Raw genomic sequence first — 20,949 nt, forward strand, 5'->3', positions numbered from 1 at the left:
CATTTTCAGGTATACTTTCCCCCCTTTTTATTTTCTCCATCTCCAATATACAGGTGTTAAGAGACCGAAGATATACACTAACAACTATATATCAAGCTTTAAAGATGAAGCAGGAGAGAAAAACTAGGCTGATTAAATGTGAATCCATCTCCTCTGTTAGAACAATATACAAAAATAATTATTAGAACAATACCCTGTTGAGTATAGCTTATTTAATATAGCTAGCAGATTTATAAAATTACAGTGGAGAAAATAATCTGTTATACAAAAATCCAAATGATCACTTATAGAAAAATGTGGCCATTATATTTCATTTTCAAGATCCATACACTAAACAATGACTATGTTTTGTATAGAACTCAAGTATAGTTGAATAAATTGGTGAATGCAACGTTGGTTCTACCTGTACGGTTGGTAAAAACGCACAGAGTCAAGTATTTGGATAACTTCTCTTGATCTTGAAGATAACCACATCCAAAGTTGACAAGTCTAAGAACATAAAAGACAAAAAAATTTGAATGCATTTAAAAATAACTTCCCTTGCAAAGGATAGTAACCACTAAAATATACCTATAGAAGTAGAGGCATGTCCCTGAAATTTTTAAGTATATACATTCTTTTGTTTTAAAATTCCATAAAAGTTTTTTTTAAAAAAAAAAAAATACATAGTATATAAATGATGTGGTCTGGGAAACAGAAAAAATTATTTTCAACTTCCATTTTTTTCTGATTTACAGGACTATATATGTTTCAAAATAAGCACAACTGTACATTTATATATGATGAAGTAAAGCTAGTAAAACATTGAATAGTTTGGGATTATTATTGCTCTAAATCAAGAAGACTTTACTTTTTCTGTGCACTGATGGTGTTATGTCTAGTTTTTCAAAAATGTTTTGTGTTTTTACTAAAATAGTCTGGGGGGGGGGGGGCGTCGAAATCACAATTTGTCTAAAAAGGAAAAGAAGTAACGCAATAGATCCAGTTGAGTTACAAGTGGATTGACCTGTGATTTCCTCTTTGATGGCTACCGAAAAGGGATTTTATGTTTGATTGTATGTATGGTTGGCTCTGACTCATTGACTCCTTTTATTGAATCACGCAAAGAAGCGGTACTTCCGTAGATCAAAATAGACAGAGACAGCCTGTAGAAATCAATGGCTACAAAAATCAGCGCAATTGGCTTTACAAGGAAACACCCTGTGTTCATGCCTTTTTTCTATTCCCTATAGAAAACAGAAGGATAAAAGAAGACATGGAATATCTGATTATCCTTTTGTCTGCATACCATAGATTAGGCATGGATATAATCATTCTGCCCTCAAGTATCTATGAAAATTAAGAGAAATCTTTGAACAACTTACTTAAATCCTGAGTCACTTAATGATATGTCCAAAGGTGCTTCAAACTGTCAAAAAGTCAGGAGAAAACAAAAAATGACATTCAGTAACAACAGTGCTGAAGCTGGACACTACTGTGCTCGCCTAATGATGAAAAGCCATCATTGTCTTCAGAGGTTATTCTGAAGTTACACAGCACAGGAAGTTCATCGGGAATATTTTGGAGCTTACTACAATCACAAGATCCACCTGTATTTATTTCTCAAAAGGGCTTATATTTGGTAAACTTTGTCTCAGATTTGAGTATCATAAATGGATTATATAATAAGCCAACTAAAGGGAGTAAACTTTTACAAGACACAGATGACCACAAAAGGAAAGAAGGAATGCATGTCTTTAGCTGGAGCATGGATGAGTCAAAAAGGGGGAGGGGAGAGGGATGCAGAAGGAATAAATGAATTCTTATAATGGTATGATACCAATCTAGACCAATATTAGTTCTCATCAGGAACTAATTGATAAAAATATTTATTGCTCCTCACCCCAAGGCTAGCATTCCAAATAGCTTTTTCAGGAGTCATGCTAGATTTTCACTAAACTATGCCCCCTCACTGACCTTATTCTCAAATCCTCCAACTTCATGAATCCTTTGGCATCAATGACTTATAACTACTTAAAGCTATTTACTATAGACCACACCTATTACCTTCTACTAATCCCCACTCTTACACCTGCTTCTTTCATGGGAAGCATTCAGTTGTCAGAAATTTCCTGTGTATATTAATTGCAATTGTTATAGTGTTGAAGCCTTGAGGTGGCAAACCCTCTTTCACTTGTTCACACAACTGACAAATAGCATATCAAGAGTGCTAAAAATGCTGTTAATGAGAACAATTCTCTTTAAAAAGGGGCGGCAACATTTTTTAAAAATTTCCTCTAGCTCAGTCATTATCTGGACTTACCATTAGGTTAAAGTTCTCATCAGCACAAAACTGGATACATTTTAAGGTACTCCTTGAACTCTAAAAGAGAAAACCAAATAAATGACATTTTATCCCACTAAAACCAACAAAAATACGAGTTAAAAAACAAAAGAGCATGAGAGAGAAAGAAGCAGCCAAGAAGCAAACAGTAATGAAAAGCTTTTCATTCTTTTTAATAAACCATCAATGAAAATGCAATCACTAGTAAATTACAATAGCTAATAGATAATGTCAAAATTCAATTGTACCTATAGAAAGGAGGGCCACAGGACTAGCTTTTACCTTCAGGTCAATGTAGTATAATCTCTGCTCTGCCATATCCCATTGCGCCCAAACAAAATCCTCTGCTATTCTCTGTCGTGGGACATGGTCAGAATTTTTAATCACCTAAAGAGGCAAAAGGATTTTAGAAATAAGTAACTATTTTAAAAGAAAAAAAGATCTGGGATTCATTCTTAATTTGCATATTTTATCTGACTAATACATGTAAATATTTCCACTGTTTATTTTTACAAAAAACAAAAACAAAAACCCACATACTAGTACATATGACAAGTCTTTTAGAAAAGATGTAAGACATCATTTGATTACAGTGGTGCCTCACACAACGAACTTAATTCGTTCCAGGAGCAAGCTTGTTATGCGAAAAGTTCGTTATGTGAAACGCGTTTTCCCATAACAATACATGTTAAAAAAAATAATTCGTTCTGTAGCATAAAATATGCTAAGATGACATAAAAAAAAAATATGCTAAGATGACATATTTTTATTTAGATACATCTAAAAACATAATTTTTTTTTTAAAAAAGCACACATTTTTTTAATTTTAAGACAGACTAAGTAGAGTCTACCGAATCTTGCACATCTTCATCTATTTTCTGCTTTTTGGCCGATGGTTTCATGAAAAACCTGTCCAAAGTTCGCTGTGCGCGGCGTTCGTTATGCGAGGCACCACTGTACTTGCTCTTCCAAACGCTTTATAATATATTATTTTGCTCTATTCCTAGTTTAACAGACAGACGGTGGTGTTGAAGGCAAGGCCACACTTATCACAGAACTGAACCTGGGACCCTTTGGTAGGCAGGCTGATGCTCTCTCCACTGAGCCAAACCAGTTAGGGCCCCTATCTATATCTTGTATTAGTTCGCATTTTACAGTAGCAACATTGTAAGTTGAAAGACAGCATATAAAGAAAATGCTGTTTCCATAATGTTAGCCTGTTTTTAATTGATTTTTAGAGAGAAGAAGGGAGAGGGAGTGAGAGGGAAATACTGATTATATGGGGGATGGAACCCACAACCTGGGTATGTGCCCTGAACAGCAACCTTTCGGTGCCCAGGACAACACTCAGCCAACTGAGCCACACTGGCCAGAGCATATTAACCTATCTTCAACAGTCTAGAAATGTCGTTCTTCTGGGGGAGGGTGGGAGAGAGCAGGTTCTGAAGCAAAAGAGATTTCAAATACTTACCACTCTATTTCCATCTTCTTGGATGACTTGAATATGAAATTGTTCAATATCTTTAAACAAAGAAACAACAGAGAGATCATTTAATATCCATGAAAAACATGAGTACTACTTTTTCGACTAAACACTTTAAATAATTTTTTTTTTGTAAATAAGGGAGATTAAACAACTGACTGAAAATATTATCACAGATAATCTCACAATAAAGGTTCAAAACACAACCTCCCTTTACAGTCTGTTTCAAGTCCAATACTTACCCTGCTCCTCAACATCAACAATGCACACATAAATCTTTCTGCTCCCCTGAGTTCCCTCAACAAGCATTTGCCTCCCCTGTACCATCGGTCTTACGTGGAACTAATAAAAGCTTATTTGTTAGGGCTTACTTGCAGTTTCCAAATACCAAACGCCTGTTTGTATGAAAATATCAAATAGAAACGTCATAGAAGATATCCGGGGAGGCTTTTTTGTAGGGAGCAACGTCACAGGAACAAAACTAAGCATTTTGGGTCAAGGTGGAGATGACCCTTTCTCTCGGTAAGCAATTTAGATTCATTCATCAGACTTACCTCTTGCCAGTTCTAGTTACAAAAGTCTGAGACAGACAGTTGGGCAACAGCCCTTCTACAGGAGTCCCAGGTCTCCAAGGGACATTAAGGGTCCTCAGAGCCTCAACACTGGTGAGTGGACCTCTAGAAGATTCAGTCGTGGCCCATACTCCAATAGGAGAGTCCACACATGAAGTCCCATACACCACCTGAGGATGCACTTACATTTCTCTTCTGAAATCAGTAACAGGTGGTTCTCTGGAAAGGGAGGACTGTCCACATGTGGGTAGAGGAACTGCAAAAAAAACAAACAAACAAAAAAAAAAAAACAATCAAAACCATGAGCAACTACCTTGCTTACACAACTATCTCAAAAGGTGTATTTGATCGCTATATTGCTACATTCCAGAGAATGGGCTGGGAACCACAGAACAGTATAGGCGAGTCACACATGTAGGCACACACACGTTACAGATGGAAGCCAGCAGGAAAGTGGAACACTTTCAGGAGCTCAGTTTTCCAGGGGCAAATTGACTGCAGGTCTAATGTAATTCATTTATTTTTTTTAATATGTTTTATTGATTTTTTTTTTTTTTTTTACAGAGAGGAAGAGAGAGGGATAGAGAGTTAGAAACATCGATGAGAGAGAAACATTGATCAGCTACCTCCTACTGGGGATGTGCCTGCAACCAAGGTACATGCCCTTGACCGGAATTGAACCTAGGTCCTTTCAGTCCAAAGGCCGACGCTCTATCCACTGAGCCAAACCAGTTAGGGCTAACGTAATTCATTTAAATGGTAAGGCTGAAGGGTAAGCTATCTCTAGAGATTGGGCTTCCTATTTGGAAAATGTGATTCTGAAGTCAATCAGAAACAATGTTAACATTTGTACAAAAAGCTCTATTGCGCATGGCACAAAATAAGAGCAATCAATACATTGGTTGTGCAACCAAACCCTAGTATTTAATTAGAGAGCTAAGTAAACATACTCTCCATTACAACCTCAAGCCCCACATCCAACAGACAAAGCACAACACAGCCAGGGACTTTCCAAGAAAGGACAGTGAGTCACTATGTGGCATGTGGTGGAGGACTTGCAAGCCTCAAAGAATGACTGCCCCTGGAAAGGAAAGGGGGGCAACCCTACTCCTCCGCCTCAGTGCTCTCCCGTATGTGACAAGCAGGCAGCCAGAAACCCATGGCCTGACGCTGTCGAATGTGATCTGAGGGAGCACTGGTCATGGGATAACACTCCAGTGACTTAATTATTTCATTATCAAAAGGTTCACTATAAATCAGCAGGCTTGTCTTATTACATGAAAACTTACTGGAGAAGACCCACCAGTGAATTTCCCTTTCTCCCTCCAAACTGGAAAGCATACCGAAAGAACACAACCTCTAACGTCCCTATCTTATAGTTGGCAGCCTCTCTACAGACTAGGAACATTTTTGTCAAAATATGTTACCTGGTGTCCTAACTTTTCACAATGACAAATTGGCAATAGAAATGGTCCATTTTTTTAAAATTATCTGTAGTCCAGTTTCCCTTTTAGAATTGAAAAACAAAACATTTACTAAATACCATTCTTCATAGCAATAACTTCAAAATTATAAAATAGATAGCAGATGTAGAACTCAGCTACAAAAATAACACAGAACTTAATTTTCTCCTGATGTGTGAAAGTGTACAAGGAGCAAGGTACTTTGAGGCCTGGGGAGAGGAGAAGCACAGATGAGGGACACCACGTGGGTAACGGAAGAGTAGATGCTCAGTGTCTCAACACAAGGAGGCGCTCCCGCCGAAGATGGCCGGGCCTCCCCTGGAGCCCCCGAGGTGGCCGGGACATGCTCGCTTCGGACTGTGACCCGGACGAAGGTGCTGGGGGCTTCTAATCCTCTGCCTAGTCCTTGTGTGGCAATCAGTGAGAAAAAGGTTTTCAAACAACCCACTTAGGTATTGGTTGTTTTTCTTTCTTTTATGAAGCAACCCTAGAGCAAGGCCTAGAAGCCAGAATATAAATCAACGGGCTTCAGACCACAGCTCTACAAAAACCTGGAAGGTTTGGGGTATTTTTTTATTTTATTTTTTTATTTGGCATTGTGAGTAAGAAGTCATAGAGACGTTAAGGAGATATTTATCTTCCCAAATATGGAGCTTTAATTGTTCATATTCATCAATGGGAAGTTCGCACGATAGGGGTGTAGATGGGGGTCTAATGATCCACTGGAACTCTCTGGAAGATCCGCCTCATGCTGCAGGGAAATTCTCAAAGGTTAGGGTCCAAACCTCAGCACTAGTCACGTGTGCACTGGGTAACAAATCTTTCACCATTTTGAACATGTCAGCAAATGACTGTGAAAAGTCCATGAAGTCCTGACTTGGGGTTACAAATAAATGTTAGCAGAGTTTTTTTGTTTTTTGTTTTTTTTAATATATTTTATTGATTTTTAACAGAGAGGAAGGGAGAGAGATAGAGAGCTAGAAATGTCGATGAGAGAGAAACATCGACCAGCTGCCTCTTGCACACCCCCTACCGGGGATGTGCCCGCAACCAAGGTACATGCCCTTGACCGGAATTGAACCTGGGACCTTTCAGTCCGCAGACGACGCTCTACCACTGAGCCAAACTGGCTTCGGCAGTAGAGTTTTTAAATTCAGAATGAGCAAGCAATGAAGGCTGCCTCTGCCTAGTCGCCCTGCATTGTTCACACAGTGTTTCTACTGTCAAGTCCACTTCACGGAGTTGATCAATTACAGGGTTAAGTCATTGAACCATGGATATTTGACCTGTCAACTCTATGAATACATTAAATAAACTCTTTTAAACTTACCTTAAGTATGTTTTTTATATTTAATATTTTATTACATAAAACATTACCTCACTATCAGACTAAACATGATCCACTAGAGACAGGGAAATCAGGGTTTTAAAGATTTCCGTGTTTGTAAAGGGAAGAACTGATAACTCCTGCCATACCATTTCTCAGAGTGCTCTGAGGATAAAATGTAATCATGTATGTGAAAGCACTTGGTAAACACCGTGGCCTCTAGGCTCCCGCCTTTTGATTAATGAGGTAAGTGTTAAATGACAAGCTCACTCACCTGAACCCAAACATAGCTATCCACAGCTTTTAGAACCTTCACATTGTTCACCGGGTGGATTTCAACCAACAGAGTTAAGCACTTTGGTCCTACAAAAGAAAGGAGGCTTTTAGAAAAATCACACATTATTTTCTCCACATAGGTCTGAACTTGGAAAATGTACGTGTGTTGCCTATTCTATTACACAAAGAAAAATAATTTTCTTAAAGTTTACTGTGGCCCTGACCGGTTTGGCTCAGTGGATAGAGCCTCGGCCTGCGGACTCCAGGGTCCCCTTGGTTGTGGGCACATCCCCAGTAGGGGGTGTGCAGGAGGCAGCTGATTGATGTTTCTCTCTCATCGATGTTTCTAACTCTCTCTCCCTCTCCCTTCCTCTCTGTAAAAAATCAATAAAGTATATTTTTTAAAAGTTTACTATGAGATTTCTTGGAACCCCAAACAGAAACAGAAAACATCGTAAAGGAGAAGTCGATGCACGTGGAGTGAGGAGCCAGTTCCTCTCATTCCTCGGCCACTTTCAGCACAGCTTCCCAGGCCCTCGCAGCTTCTAAGTCTAACTAAGACAGTTTGCTTCAGTGTCGCTCCAGTTCTGCAGCACGGTGGCAGATGTGGTTTGTATGTGGAAATGTGAAGATACTCCTGATGCATAAATGTGTTTCAGTTGACAGCACCCGTCAGTAGGACAGGGACTTGGCTGCCCGCAGGAATGGGCAGAGCTGCTCTGATAAACACCCACTTATTTCCTCAGTGTCACATTCAAGCAAATGCCAACAAAGATAGCAGCTAGGAGGAAGTCCTTGGATACAGGCTATAATGGGATTATCACAAATATCCAAATATAGGCCCAAAGCTTCCCTCCCTCGAGATTAAACTTCAAAAAGAGTTGCCTTATATTTGAGTCGTTATATACTGTTTCTCTGGTACTCTTCAACGACTTCGTTTTGAATGACAATGTACAATTTGGGGATAGCACAAGAAAAATCAAATGTTGTTCCTCAATGGATACTTGTAGCTTCGAATAAAAATCCAGGATCATACACCTATTAAAAAGGACTGTATTTCTAATAAATGGGATAGAAATAAAAGTGAGGTGCTTTAGGAATTTACCTGGTGACCCAAAAAAAAAAAAAAAAATGGCTCTAGGATTAAGAAAGACCGTGGTGTCAAAGATACTTGTGATGAAAACAGCATAGAAAATTTCTGTGAAATATGAGAATGAAGACAATTATAATTGAAAAGTAAAAAATGTTATTTTTTTAAATGTAAACATTAGAAGAAAAAGCAATTTTCCTTATTGAAATGGTAATTTTTAGGAGTTAAATAGGCAGGTTTAGGGAATTTTTATAATTAAGGGAATCCATGGAAGAAACAAAGGGCTACAGAGCCACCAAGGTTACATTTCCATAAGACAACAGAATTGGGAGAGGCAGCAGTTACATTTTCATAAGACAAGGAAGTTGGAAGCAGCAGAAGTTACATTTCCATAAGATTGGGGAACTGGGAGTAGCCAAAGGTCTATATTTACAAAATAAAGAAGGGCCTCCCCAGTCCCATGAGAGGTTTGACCTTTGAGCTCAGGAGTCGCTATAGTGACCAAATCAAAAAGGAATGAATAGTGGCCAAAAACTGCAGCCTTTATAAACTAGGGGAAAAGAAACTCGGTGGGACTCTTTCCTCCTCCCCACACGGGAGTCTGTACTTGTTCTTCAGTAAACTTCCACCTTTTCATCTTCCATCAGTGGTTTCATTCTTTGACTCTGACAGACAAAGAATCTGGGGAAAGCCATCCGGCCCAGGGGAAAACCACATGTTCCAGTCCAAAATTCCCATATTGTCATTATTTTACTAGAGGCCTGGTGCATGAAAATCTGTGCACTCGGGCGGTCCCTCAGCCCACCTGCACCCTCTCGAAGCCCAGGAGCCCTCGGGGGATGTCCACCTGCCAACTTAGGCCTGCTCCGAATGCACTGCTGAGGAGGCAGGAGAGGCTCCTGCCACCTTCGCTGCACTCGCAGCCATCAGCCTGGCTCGTGGCTGAGCAAGCTCCCCTTATGGGAGCGCACTGACCACCAGGGAGCAGCTCTTGCATTGACCATCTGCCTCCTGGTGGTCAGTACATGTCATAGTGACTAGTCATTCCACCCTTAGGGTCAATTTGCATATTACCCTATTACTACCGTGTTTCCCCGAAAATAAAACATCCTCCGAAAATAAGACCTACTTACAGGTTTCCTTCTGAATGAAATATAAGGCATCCCCCCGAAAATAAGCCCCCCCCTAAGTTCTGTCTCAGAATGAAAATTAATTTACCGTAAACTGGTCACTAGGGCCACCCCAACTGGCATCTAGCAACTAGTGACATTACGCACATGCTCAATGGCGCATCCCTATAACTCACCTTCAGGGCAAGGCCACACACCTCTTTGCAAACCACTGTGTCCCTAGCAGAATGCATAGTGTCTGACCCTCTGCAGGCACTCAATATTTGTTGGGTTTGAGCAGAGAAGTGGATATTATAGAAGGTTAAAAGGATGGGAGGGGGGGCATCACATAGGTAATAAACTATGAAGTGGGCCTTGGCAAATGAGTAGAATTGACTTTATATTTGAAATTGATGAACTACTCATATTGCATTATGTGTTGGTCAATAGTTAACCAGATATTTTTAGGTAATGGTATTGTTAAAGAAACCAAGCTTTCACCAATCCTGTACATCAGCTTCTGACCAAGAGGTTCTAGTATGTTCTCAATGTTTACTTTGCAGGTACTAATTGCCTTTTTATACTTCTGCCATTTACTGTCATAATATTTTCTGTGCTTACTTGTTAACTTGAAAAAAATTTAAACTCTTTTACATGCTTGACATAATCTTTACCTTTTCATTCTGAGATAAGGCTATTTATAAAGATGCCTGGAATTTGACTAAGTCATTAATAAATCTTCATCTATCAGTAAGCACTAAAAAGTATAATTTCATTACCTGGTTGAAGCTCATTCTTTCTTCCTTCTTTAGTAGATTGAACTAAACTTGCAGCTAATGGAAAAAGAAAAATAATAAGTCATTAGCAAATGACTCATGCAGTGGCTTGTTAAAGTTTCCTATATTTGCTCTGTGAATTAAGTGAGGGCTCAAAGCATCTGTCAGGGATGATTAAGGAGGAATACCAAGTAATCTTTTTTGTAGGTAGAATCAATAGATTCTTTATTTCACATCTAATCCGCTAAGAGCTTCTCTTCACAGAAAATCATTGTAATACACTAATCAAATATTGTAAAATTCAATACTTTGAAACGAAAAAAAATGTAATTTAGTTTTTGACACATAGCATGAAAAGAGTTCAACTTACCAAGCAAAGTTCTCTCACTGTTGACAGAGCAACTGACAACTTGCAAGTCTTTCTCGAACGTATAGAGATGCTATTAAAATAAAGCATTTTTTAATTGGGGGTTTCATATACAGATTCCCATTTAGCTGGCTACCAAGTATCATTGTGGCAAACGTTTTATTAAAGAACCCTCAATGAACCCGTTTATTCATACTGTGGAATTTCTGATTATTTTTTAAGAAAAAAAAAAGTGTGCTATTGCGGGCCTTGCTTGGCACTGAAACTTAGCAGTTAGGAGCACAGACCCTGGAGTCAAACTAGACCCAGGTTTTAATCCTGGCTCTGCCACTTGCTAGGTGTGTGGCTTTTACTCAACCTTTCTATCCGCACATCAGTAAAATAAGAATCATAATCCCTATCTTATGAAATTGTTAGAAGGATCAAAGGAGATAATCCATATGAAGCACTTAATACAATGTTTGCCATACACAAGCACTCAAATGTTAGTTATTAAATTTATTGAGGCAAGTAAAGTTTTAATCAAATTATATAACATGACATAACTAGCCATGTCTAAGAGACTGTCACAAGTACATCTCTTTTAGGACTCTTGTATTTAGTGCTTTGGCAAAGTAATCTACCTTAATTTAATCTTAATTTTTATTGTTTTGCTGCTGTTTGAAATTTTGCAAGCATTTGTTCCAGTTCCTTGAATATTAAAGAAAATGAAAATGGTCCCTCAGAAGAAGGATGTGAGGCACAGACTGAGGAACTGGAGACAATTACTTATATTGGGTAAACTTATAAAGTACACTCAGAGGATAAAGAAGATAAAGAGTCTTAGATGTCAGAGGAGAATGGGTTAAGAGAAACAATAAATAGTAGAAGTATTAAGAAAGGAATTAGTACCTCAGGGGAAAAAAATCCCTGAGAACACACTAGAATCCTATGGCCAGAGTTGTTTAAAAAAAAAAAAAAAAAAAAAAAATTGGGGGAAGTCAGAACACACTAAATTACAGAAAATGAACTTTGAAAACTTTGAATAAGAACTAAGAATAAGAAGGCTCTGAATTCATGTGAGAATGTTTGGTTTCCTTTGACTCTTGCTCTAATTGAGGAATTCTAATTGACAAATAAGAAGAATCATGGATGTATACACTTAATGTTTAGTCTTTTATCCTTCTAATTATAAAATAGCATGAGCATAATCTCCATATTTAAAACATGCAAACACTACCAAATAAAAAGTCAAAGCTCTCTCTCCATTATGCTCAACTCAATCCTAACTCTCTTCTAAAATGAAACATGATGGTAATTTGCTCTTTAGCATTCTGGAGTTTTTAAAATGAGTTTTTAACATATATTTATGCACATGTGTAGCATAGTTTTCTTGCAGTTTTTTAAAACATAAGTGGAATGTATTAACCTGGCAACTTGTCTTGTTCATGTAGCAATGTTTTGGGGAAGCTTTTGTGCCCTTGTACATTTTTAGACTTCTTAATCCCTTAACAGTTGTAAATCGTGTTTATATAGGCACAAAATGACTTCCTCCCATTTGCCCCCAAAATTAGACAAGCGTTATCACATTATCTAATGCCTTATGTGGGTGGCTTGGGGAAAATTTGAAAAAAGCAGACTAGGTTCTACACCTGGATCTTTGAAAAGCGAGATAAGTGAAGGTTAAACAGAAGCAGAACTCAGAGCTAGAGGTCACTGTGAGATGCTGAACTTTTAAGGGCACACAAATATTGAAGAGGGCACATAACTGGCTTGAGCCAATTTAGCTTAAATCTCAAAGGACTGAGTTCAGCTAATGTTTTGGTCCGAAAAACTTTGCACTTAAAAAGTGAGAGAGAGGGAGAGAGAGAGAGAGAGAGAGAGAGAGGTGCTAAGAAAGGGTAAAATGGAGAAAAGACAGGAAAAGAAATAAAAACTAAAATTTTAGAAAATAAAATGAGAATATGAATCTAGAAAAAGGGGACAGAAAGAAGGAAAACTCTAAAACCAGTAAAGTAACCAATGAGTAATTCATAATCAACGGTGATTTTTACCTCATTTTGTCTGGTTTGGCAATCATATAATCCAAAGACGACATTTCCCTTATCATCCTAAAAAAATGTAATTATCAATAGATGTTTAGTAAATGTCATTGTTTAGAAAGTTAGGATGTTACAGGTTTTAAAACAAAACTGCAAGAAGGCAATCAACATTGGCAACTAGCACTCTAAAGGGGCAGAACCTATTTCAGCTCCTCATCTGGGCTCAAAGGGTAAAACGGATTGAGAGTGGACAGCTCAGTGCATTTGGGGCACACTGTCTAGCAGGACTGAGCATGACGAAGGGGTGAATCTCTTTGTACTTCTATTTATTTAAGAAAATATATATAATGAATATTGGGAGTTGCTATATCAAGGCTATGATATTTTTATAAGGAAAACATTTAAATCATACGGTTTCTTAAATGCAGCATGCTTACAGATACAACTTAAAATAATAACTTTTTAAGCAAAAAAAAAATGTACAGTGATATAACTGTGCAAAGCAACTGGCCACTGAAATTATTCTTTCATGTTTCTCTACTATACTATAGTTAAATATTCTTTCCTTAGCCTAGCTGGGGGATGGCTCAGTGGTTGAATGTCAACCCAGGAACCAAGAGGTTACAGGTTTGATTCCCAGTCAGGGCACATGCCTGGGTTGTGGGCTAGATCCCCAGTGTGGGGCATGAAGGAGGCAGCCAATCAATGATTCTCTCAGCATTTATGTTTCTATCTCTCTCACTTTTTTTCCTTCCTCTCTGAAATCAATAAAAAATATATTTTAAAAATTTTTTTTCTTTCCTTAGAACACTTAACTTTGAAAATGCATTGTTGCCCAGCTGAGTGGTTCAGTTAGTTGAGCAATGTCCTATATACACCAAAAGGCTGCCTGTTTGATTCCCGGTCAGGGCACATATCTGGGTTGCAGGTTCAATCCCTGGTTGGGACATGTACAGAAGTCAACCAATGGATGTTTCTCTCCCCACTCCTCTCTTTTTCTCTCTCTATCCCTTACTCTATCTAAGTATGTCCTCAAGTGAGGATTTAAAAAAAGAAAAACAGCCCTAACCTCAGTGGATAGAGTGTTGGCCTGCAGACTCAAGAGTCCCAAGTTTAGTTCCGGTTAAGGGCATGTAACTTGGTTGTGGGCACATACCCAGTAGGCAGTGTGCAGGAAGCAGCTGATCAATGTTACTCTCTCATTGATGTTTCTAACTCTCTATTCCTCTCCCTTCCTCTCTGAAAAAAAATCAATAAAATATATATATTTTTTTAAAAGACAGAAAATATATTGTTAAATAATAAAAGCTCAAAAGTCTGAGCACATCTAACTCTGAATAGATGATGTAGAACAATTATATTTTATATTTCCTCAAAGATAAAAATTTAACATATTAATTGGGTTTAAACATTTTCTACTGGGCACTTTTTCTCTAGAAAATGGAATTTCCATTTATTAAAAAAAACTGAGTACTATATCAGACATTATGCACAGTTTTATTTTATTTAAAAAAGAGAAGATTGAATTTAAATCACCCAATTAAATCTCCAAAAATAAAAAGTGATATATTAAATATTAAATATCAATAAGAAATATTTGTTATCCCTCAATAAAATAGAGCATAAAATTTTAAAAAGAGACTACAAATGGTTAATATAATACTTAATTTTATGGTATATATATTTTACCACAATAAAAAAGAGAGATAGAGACATACCTTATAGGTATAGATTATATTTCCATTTCTTTCAACATTTAATACACGTAAGCTCTCATAATTATTTTCTAAAACACCTGAAAGATAATAATAACAAGTTAGTACTTAGGAGATCTTTAAGAACATATCTAACAAATCTATACTAATAAAAGGGTGATATGCTAATTAGAACGGATCGAACAGATGTTTTCCAAAAGTCCAACATCCTTCCAGACAAAGCCAAGGTGGTGGGGGCCAAGGCAGAGATGGTTAGGGGCCATCAGGCAGGGGAGCACAATTAGGGGTGAGATCAGTCTGGCACGGGGGAGCAAGCAGTTAAGGGCAAGATCAGGTAGCCTGAAGAGGTGGGTAGGGGCGATCAGGCAGCAGGCAGAATCGATTGGGGGTGATTAGGCAGGCAGGCAGAGTGGTTAAAGGTGATCAGGCAGGCCAGCAGGCAAGCGGTTAGGAGCCAGACATCCTGGATTTCCTGGATTTCAAGAGGAATGTCCAACTGTCATTTTAGGCCCAATCCGGGCAGTTGGACATCCCCTGAGGGGTCCTGGATTGGAGAGGGTGCAAGCCAAGCTGAGAGACCCGCCCCCCCCCCACCCTGTGCATGAATTTTGTGCACCAGGCCTCTAGTGTGTGTGTGTGTGTGTGTGTGTGTGTGTATTAGTGAAAAGCCAAGTACAAAGAATACATACTGATGACTCCATTATATAAAGTTTAAAAACAAGCAAAGCTAATCTATTGAATGAGAGGTCAGAATAGTAGTGACCTTTAGGGAAGAGGAAAGGAACAATGATTGGGAGGTATATCAGGAGCTCTCTGAGGTGCTGGCATGTTGTATACGGTGGGTATACTGATTTGCTCACTTTGTAATAGCTCACTGAGCTGTACACTCTTGTCCTGTGTATCTTTCTGCATGTATGTCATACTTGAATCAATTTTAAGCACTATTAGCTTTTGTCTTATGTATGTCATTCATTAGGGGTATAGAAATGTAGAACTGTTATAGCTTCCTGGTGGATTAACCTGTCAGAAACTCAGCAGGTTCAATCCCCTATGACCTGACCAGGACCACATGGGGGAGGCCACCATTCCGTGTGTCTCTTTCACATTGATGTTTCTCTCTCTCTCTCTCTCTTCCTTCCCCACTCTTCCCTCCCTTCCACTCTCTCTAAAAGTCAATTGGAAGAATATCTTGGGGTAAGGATTAAAAATAAAAATAAGCATAATCACTTGGTCTCTTAGAAGAATAACATGATTCAATCAGATTGCTCCTCAATAGCACTTCACAATTTTCGGAGTACTTATTTCTTTTTTTTTTTTTTTTTTTTTTTTTTTTTTTTTTTTTTTCCCTTTGCTTTTTTTTTTTTTTTTTTTTAATTTATTTATTTATTTATTTATTTATTTTTTACATATTTTCTTGATTTTTTTTTTTATTGCCCCCCTCCCTCCCTCCCACACATCCCCTCCCTCCCCATAGTTTTATGTCCATTGGTTGTACTTATATGCATTTATACAAGTCCTTCGGTTGATCTATTATCTCCCCCTGATATCCCTACCCTCCCCACTGTAATTTGACAGTCTGCCTGTTGCTTTACTTTCTCTATATCTGTCTCTTGGTTCATCAGTTTATAAAGATCTTTATCATCCACCGATGTGTGAGGTCATGTGGTGTTTCTCTTTCGTTGATTGGCTTATTTCACTCAGCATGATGCTCTCCAATTCCATCCAGGTTGCTGCAAATGATGAGAATTCCTTCTTCTTTATGGCAGCATAGTATTCCATTGTGTAGATGTACCATAGTTTTTGGATCCAATCATCTGCTGACGGGCACCTAGGCTGTTTCCAAATTCTGGCTATTGTAGATTGTGCTGCTATGAACATAGGGGTGCATATATCCTTTCTGATTGGTGTTTCTAGTTTCTTGGGATATATTCCTAGAAGTGGGATTACTGGGTCAAATGGGAGTTCCATTTTCAGTTTTTTGAGGAAACTCCACACTGTTCTCCACAGTGGTTGCACCAGTCTGCATTCCCACCAGCAGTGCACGAGAGTTCCTTTTTCTCCGCAACCTCGCCAACACTTGTCGTTTGTTGATTTGTTGATGTTGGCCATTCTGACAGGTGTGAGATGGTACCGCATTGTTGTTTTGATTTGCACCTCTCGGATACTTAGTGACTTTGAGCATGTTTTCATGTGCCTTTTGGCCTTCCTTCTGTCTTCTTTTGAAAATATTCTGTTTAGGTCCATTGCCCATTTTTTAATTGGATCATTCATCTTCCTTTTATTTAGTTGTATAAGCTGTCTGTAAATGTTGGAGATTAAACCTTTATCAGTGGTAATATTTGCAAATATGATCTCCCACACCGTGGGCTTTCTTGTTGTTTTATTGATGGTTTCTTTTGCTGTAAAAAAGCTTTTTATTTTGAAGTAGTCCCATTTGTTTATTTTCTCTTTAGCTTCCATTGCCCTAGGGGCCGTATCAGTGAAGAAGTTATTTTGGCATACGTCTGAGATTTTGCTACCTGTGGATGCTTCTAGTATTTTTATGGTTTCCCGTCTGATGTTTAAGTCCTGTATCCATTTTGAGTTTATCCTTGTGAATGGTGTAAGTTGGTGATCTAGTTTCATTCTTTTGCATGTGTCTTTCCAATTTTCCCAACACCATTTATTGAAGAGACTGTCTTGACTCCATTGTATATTCGTGCCTCCTTTGTCAAATATTAATTGAGCATAGTGATTTGGGTTGATATCTGGGTTCTCAATTCTATTCCATTGATCTATTTGTCTGTTCTTGTGCCAGTACCAGGCTGTTTTGAGAACAGTGGCTTTGTAGTATAGTTTGAAGTCTGGTATTGAGATCCCTCCTACTTTACTCTTCTTTCTCAGAATCGCTGTGGCTATTCGGGGTCTTTTATTGTTCCAAATGAACTTTTGGAGAGTTCTTTCTAGGTCAGTGAAATATGTCGTTGGTATTTTAATGGGGAGTGCATTGAACCTATAGATTGCTTTAGGAAGTATGGACATTTTGATGATGTTGATCCTACCAATCCATGAACATGGTATGTTCTTCCATCTCCTTACATCTTCCTCTATCTCTTTTTTCAGTGTCGTGTAGTTTTCCGCAAATAGGTCCTTTATTTCTTTAGTTAAATTTATTCCTAGGTATCTTAATTTTTTTGGTGCGATGGTGAATGGAATTGCTTTTTTAGCCTCTGTTTCTGTAGTTTCACTGTTGGTGTATAGAAATGCCATGGATTTCTTGGCATTAATTTTATATCCTGCTACGTTGCCAAATTCATTTATTAAGTCAATTAGTTTTTTAATGGAGTCTTTTGGGTTTTTTATGTACAATATCATGTCATCTGCAAATAAGGATAACTTTACTTCTTCTTTTCCAATTTGGATGCCTTTTATTTCCTCCTCTTGTCTAATTGCAATGGCTAGTACTTCCAGAACTATGTCAAACAGGAGTGGCGAGAGTGGGCATCCCTGTCTTGTTCCTGTTCTTAGAGGGAATGGTTTTAGTTTTTGCCCATTGAGTATAATGTTGGCTGTGGGTTTATCATATATAGCTTTTATTATGTTGAGGTATGATCCTTGTACTCCCACTTTTTTAAGAGTTTTTAACAGGAAAGGGTGTTGGATTTTGTCAAATGCTTTTTCTGCGTCAATTGATATGACTATATGATTTTTATCTTTCAATTTGTTTATGTGATGTATCACGTTTATTGATTTGCGGATATTGTACCATCCTTGCATTCCTGGAATAAATCCTACTTGGTCATGGTGTATGATCTTTGTGATGTTCTTCTGGAGTCGATTTGCTAGAATTTTGTTGAGGATTTTGGCATCTATGTTCATGAGGGATATTGGCCTGTAATTTTCTTTCATTGAGTTGTCTTTATCTGGTTTTGGTATTAGGGTGATGTTGGCTTCATAGAAGGAGTTCGGAAGTGTTCCTTCCTCTTGGATTTTTTGGAATAGTCTGAGGAGGATAGGTTTTAGTTCTTCCTTGAATGTTTGGTAAAACTCTCCTGTGAAGCCATCTGGCCCTGGGCTTTTGTTTGCTGGAAGCTTTTTGATGACGGTTTCAATTTCTTCCCACGTCACTGGTCTATTGAGATTTTTAGATTCTTCCTGATTGAGTTTTGGCAGTTTGTATTTTTCTAGGAATATGTCCATTTCCTCCAGGTTGTTTAGTTTGTTGGAATAGAGTTGTTCGTAGTATTTTGTAACAATCTGTTGTATTTCGGTGGGGTCTGTTGTTATTTCACCTCTTTCATTTCTGATTTTGTTTATTTGGGTCCTCTCTCTTTGTTTCTTGGTTAGCCTGGCTAGAGGTCCATCAATCTTGTTTATCCTTTCGAAGAACCAGCTCTTGGTTTTGTTGATCTTATGTATTGTTTCTTTGGTCTCTATGTCATTTATCTGTGCTCTGATTTTTGTTATTTCCTTCCTTCTGCTTACACTGGGCTTTTCTTGTTGCTCTTTTTCTAACTCTTTGAGTTGTAGAGTTAGTTCATCTGTTACCATTTTTTCTAGTTTTTTGCAATAGGCTTGTAAGGATATGAACTTCCCTCTCAAAACTGCTTTTGCTGTGTCCCATAGATTTTGGATTGTTGTGTTTTCATTGTCATTTGTTGCCAGGATGTTTTTAATTTCTTCCTTGATTTCTCTGGTAACCCAGTCCTTGTTTAATAGCATGTTGTTTAGTCTCCATGTATTTGATTTCTTTGGATTATTTTTATTGTAATTAATTTCCAGTTTTATGCCACTATGGTCTGAGAAGATGCTTGATATGATTTCTATCTTCTTGAATTTGAATAGACTCTGCCTATGTCCCAAAATGTGGTCTATCTTTGAGAATGTCCCATGTGCACTTGAGAAGAATGTATATTCTGTGGCTTTGGGGTGGAATGTTCTAAAGATGTCAATTAATTCCATCTGGTCTAGTGAGTCGTTTAGGATTGATATTTCTTTGCTGCTTTTTTGTTTAGATGATTTGTCGAAGGGTGACAGTGGGGTATTAAAATCTCCTACTATGATTGTATTGCTATTAATCTCTCCCTTAATGTCCTCCAGCAGTTTTTTTATGTATTTGGGTGCTCCTGTATTGGGTGCATATATATTTACCAGGGTTATTTCTTCTTGTTGGATTGTACCCTTTAGTATTATGAAGTGACCTTCATTATCTCTTGTTATGTCCTTCACTCTGAGATCTAATTTGTCAGATATAAGTATTGCTACCCCAGCTTTTCTTTCCTTTCCATTTGCCTGGAAAACTTTTTTCCATCCCTTCACCCTCAGTCTGTGTGCATCTTTTTTTCTGAGGTGGGTTTCTTGTAGGCAACAGATGTAAGGGTCTTGTTTTCTTATCCAATCTGACACCCTATGTCTTTTGATTGGAGCATTTAATCCATTTACATTTAAGGTTATTATTGATAGGTACTCATTTGATGGCATTTTTATTCTATACCCATGTTCCTTCTTCAATTCCTATTTCTTTATTTTTACAGTAGACCCTTTAGCATTTCTTGCATTGCTGGTTTGGTGGAGATAAATTCCTTCAGTCTTTTTTTGTCTGTGAAGCTCCTGATTTCCCCTTCAATTTTGATTGATAGTCTTGCTGGGTACAGTATTCTTGGATTCAAACCCTTCCTTTGCATGACTTTGTATATTTCATCCCATTCCCTTCTGGCCTGATATGTTTCTGTTGAGAAATCAGTTGCTAGTCTGATGGGGGTTCCTTTGTAAGTAACTTTCTGTCTCTCTCTGGCTGCTTTTAAGATTCTTACTTTGTCGTTGTTGTTTGCCACTTTAATTATAATGTGCCTTGGCGTCTGTCTTCTGGGATTCATTTTGCTTGGGACTCTGCGAGCATCTTGGATTTGTGTGGGTTTTTTCTTCTCTATCTCAGGAAAGTTTTCTGTCATTATTTCTTGAAATACTTTTTCCACGTCTACCTCAGTTTCCTTTCCTTCTGGAACCCCTATTATTCGAATATTATTTTGTTTTGTAATGTCCCAAAGCTCCCGTAGGCTCTCCTCCTGCTTTTTAATCTTTTTTTCTAGAAGCTGCTCTAATTGGGTATTTTTTTCCATCTTGTCTTCTAGCTCACTGATGCGGTCTTCCGCTTCATCTAGTCTACTCTTGATGCTTTCTATTGAGTTCTTCATGGTAGCGATGTCATTTTTCATTTCTTCTTGGTTCTTCCTCAATTCCTGATGGTTCTTCCTCATTTCTTCTTGGTTATTGTCAAATTTCTCTTCCATTCTTTTTAGCCAACCAATAATCATTATTCTGAACTCTTGCTCTGGTAGGCTGCTTGCCTCTGGCTCGTTTACTTCCTTTTCTGGTGATGCCTGCTTTTCTTTCATTTGTGGGGTGTTTCTTTGTCTTCCCATGGTATCTCTTTTCAGGATGTCTGGTT

The 20,949-nt window shown here is 38.0% G+C and overlaps 1 protein-coding gene across 5 annotated transcripts in view; it reads right to left on the reverse strand.

Annotated features, from left to right (window-relative positions):
• GSAP (gamma-secretase activating protein) overlaps positions 1 to 20,949 on the reverse strand; it is a 93,814-nt gene that overhangs the window by 40,468 nt on the left and 32,397 nt on the right. For all 5 annotated transcript variants that reach the window (XM_084897815.1, XM_084897814.1, XM_084897813.1 and 2 more), the window contains exons 2-12: positions 14,526 to 14,602; positions 12,820 to 12,876; positions 10,790 to 10,859; positions 10,423 to 10,476; positions 7,443 to 7,531; positions 4,565 to 4,634; positions 3,795 to 3,844; positions 2,606 to 2,710; positions 2,303 to 2,362; positions 1,365 to 1,408; positions 404 to 489 (exon numbers count right to left, since the gene is read on the reverse strand). In XM_084897815.1, coding sequence (XP_084753941.1) covers positions 404 to 489; positions 1,365 to 1,408; positions 2,303 to 2,362; positions 2,606 to 2,710; positions 3,795 to 3,844; positions 4,565 to 4,634; positions 7,443 to 7,531; positions 10,423 to 10,476; positions 10,790 to 10,859; positions 12,820 to 12,876; positions 14,526 to 14,602 — 762 coding nt within the window. The remainder of the gene's footprint in view (positions 1 to 403; positions 490 to 1,364; positions 1,409 to 2,302; positions 2,363 to 2,605; positions 2,711 to 3,794; positions 3,845 to 4,564; positions 4,635 to 7,442; positions 7,532 to 10,422; positions 10,477 to 10,789; positions 10,860 to 12,819; positions 12,877 to 14,525; positions 14,603 to 20,949) is intronic.

Source organism: Pipistrellus hanaki (genome assembly GCF_964339955.1).
Source record: "Pipistrellus hanaki genome assembly, chromosome: 10".
Lineage (NCBI taxonomy): Eukaryota > Metazoa > Chordata > Mammalia > Chiroptera > Vespertilionidae > Pipistrellus > Pipistrellus hanaki.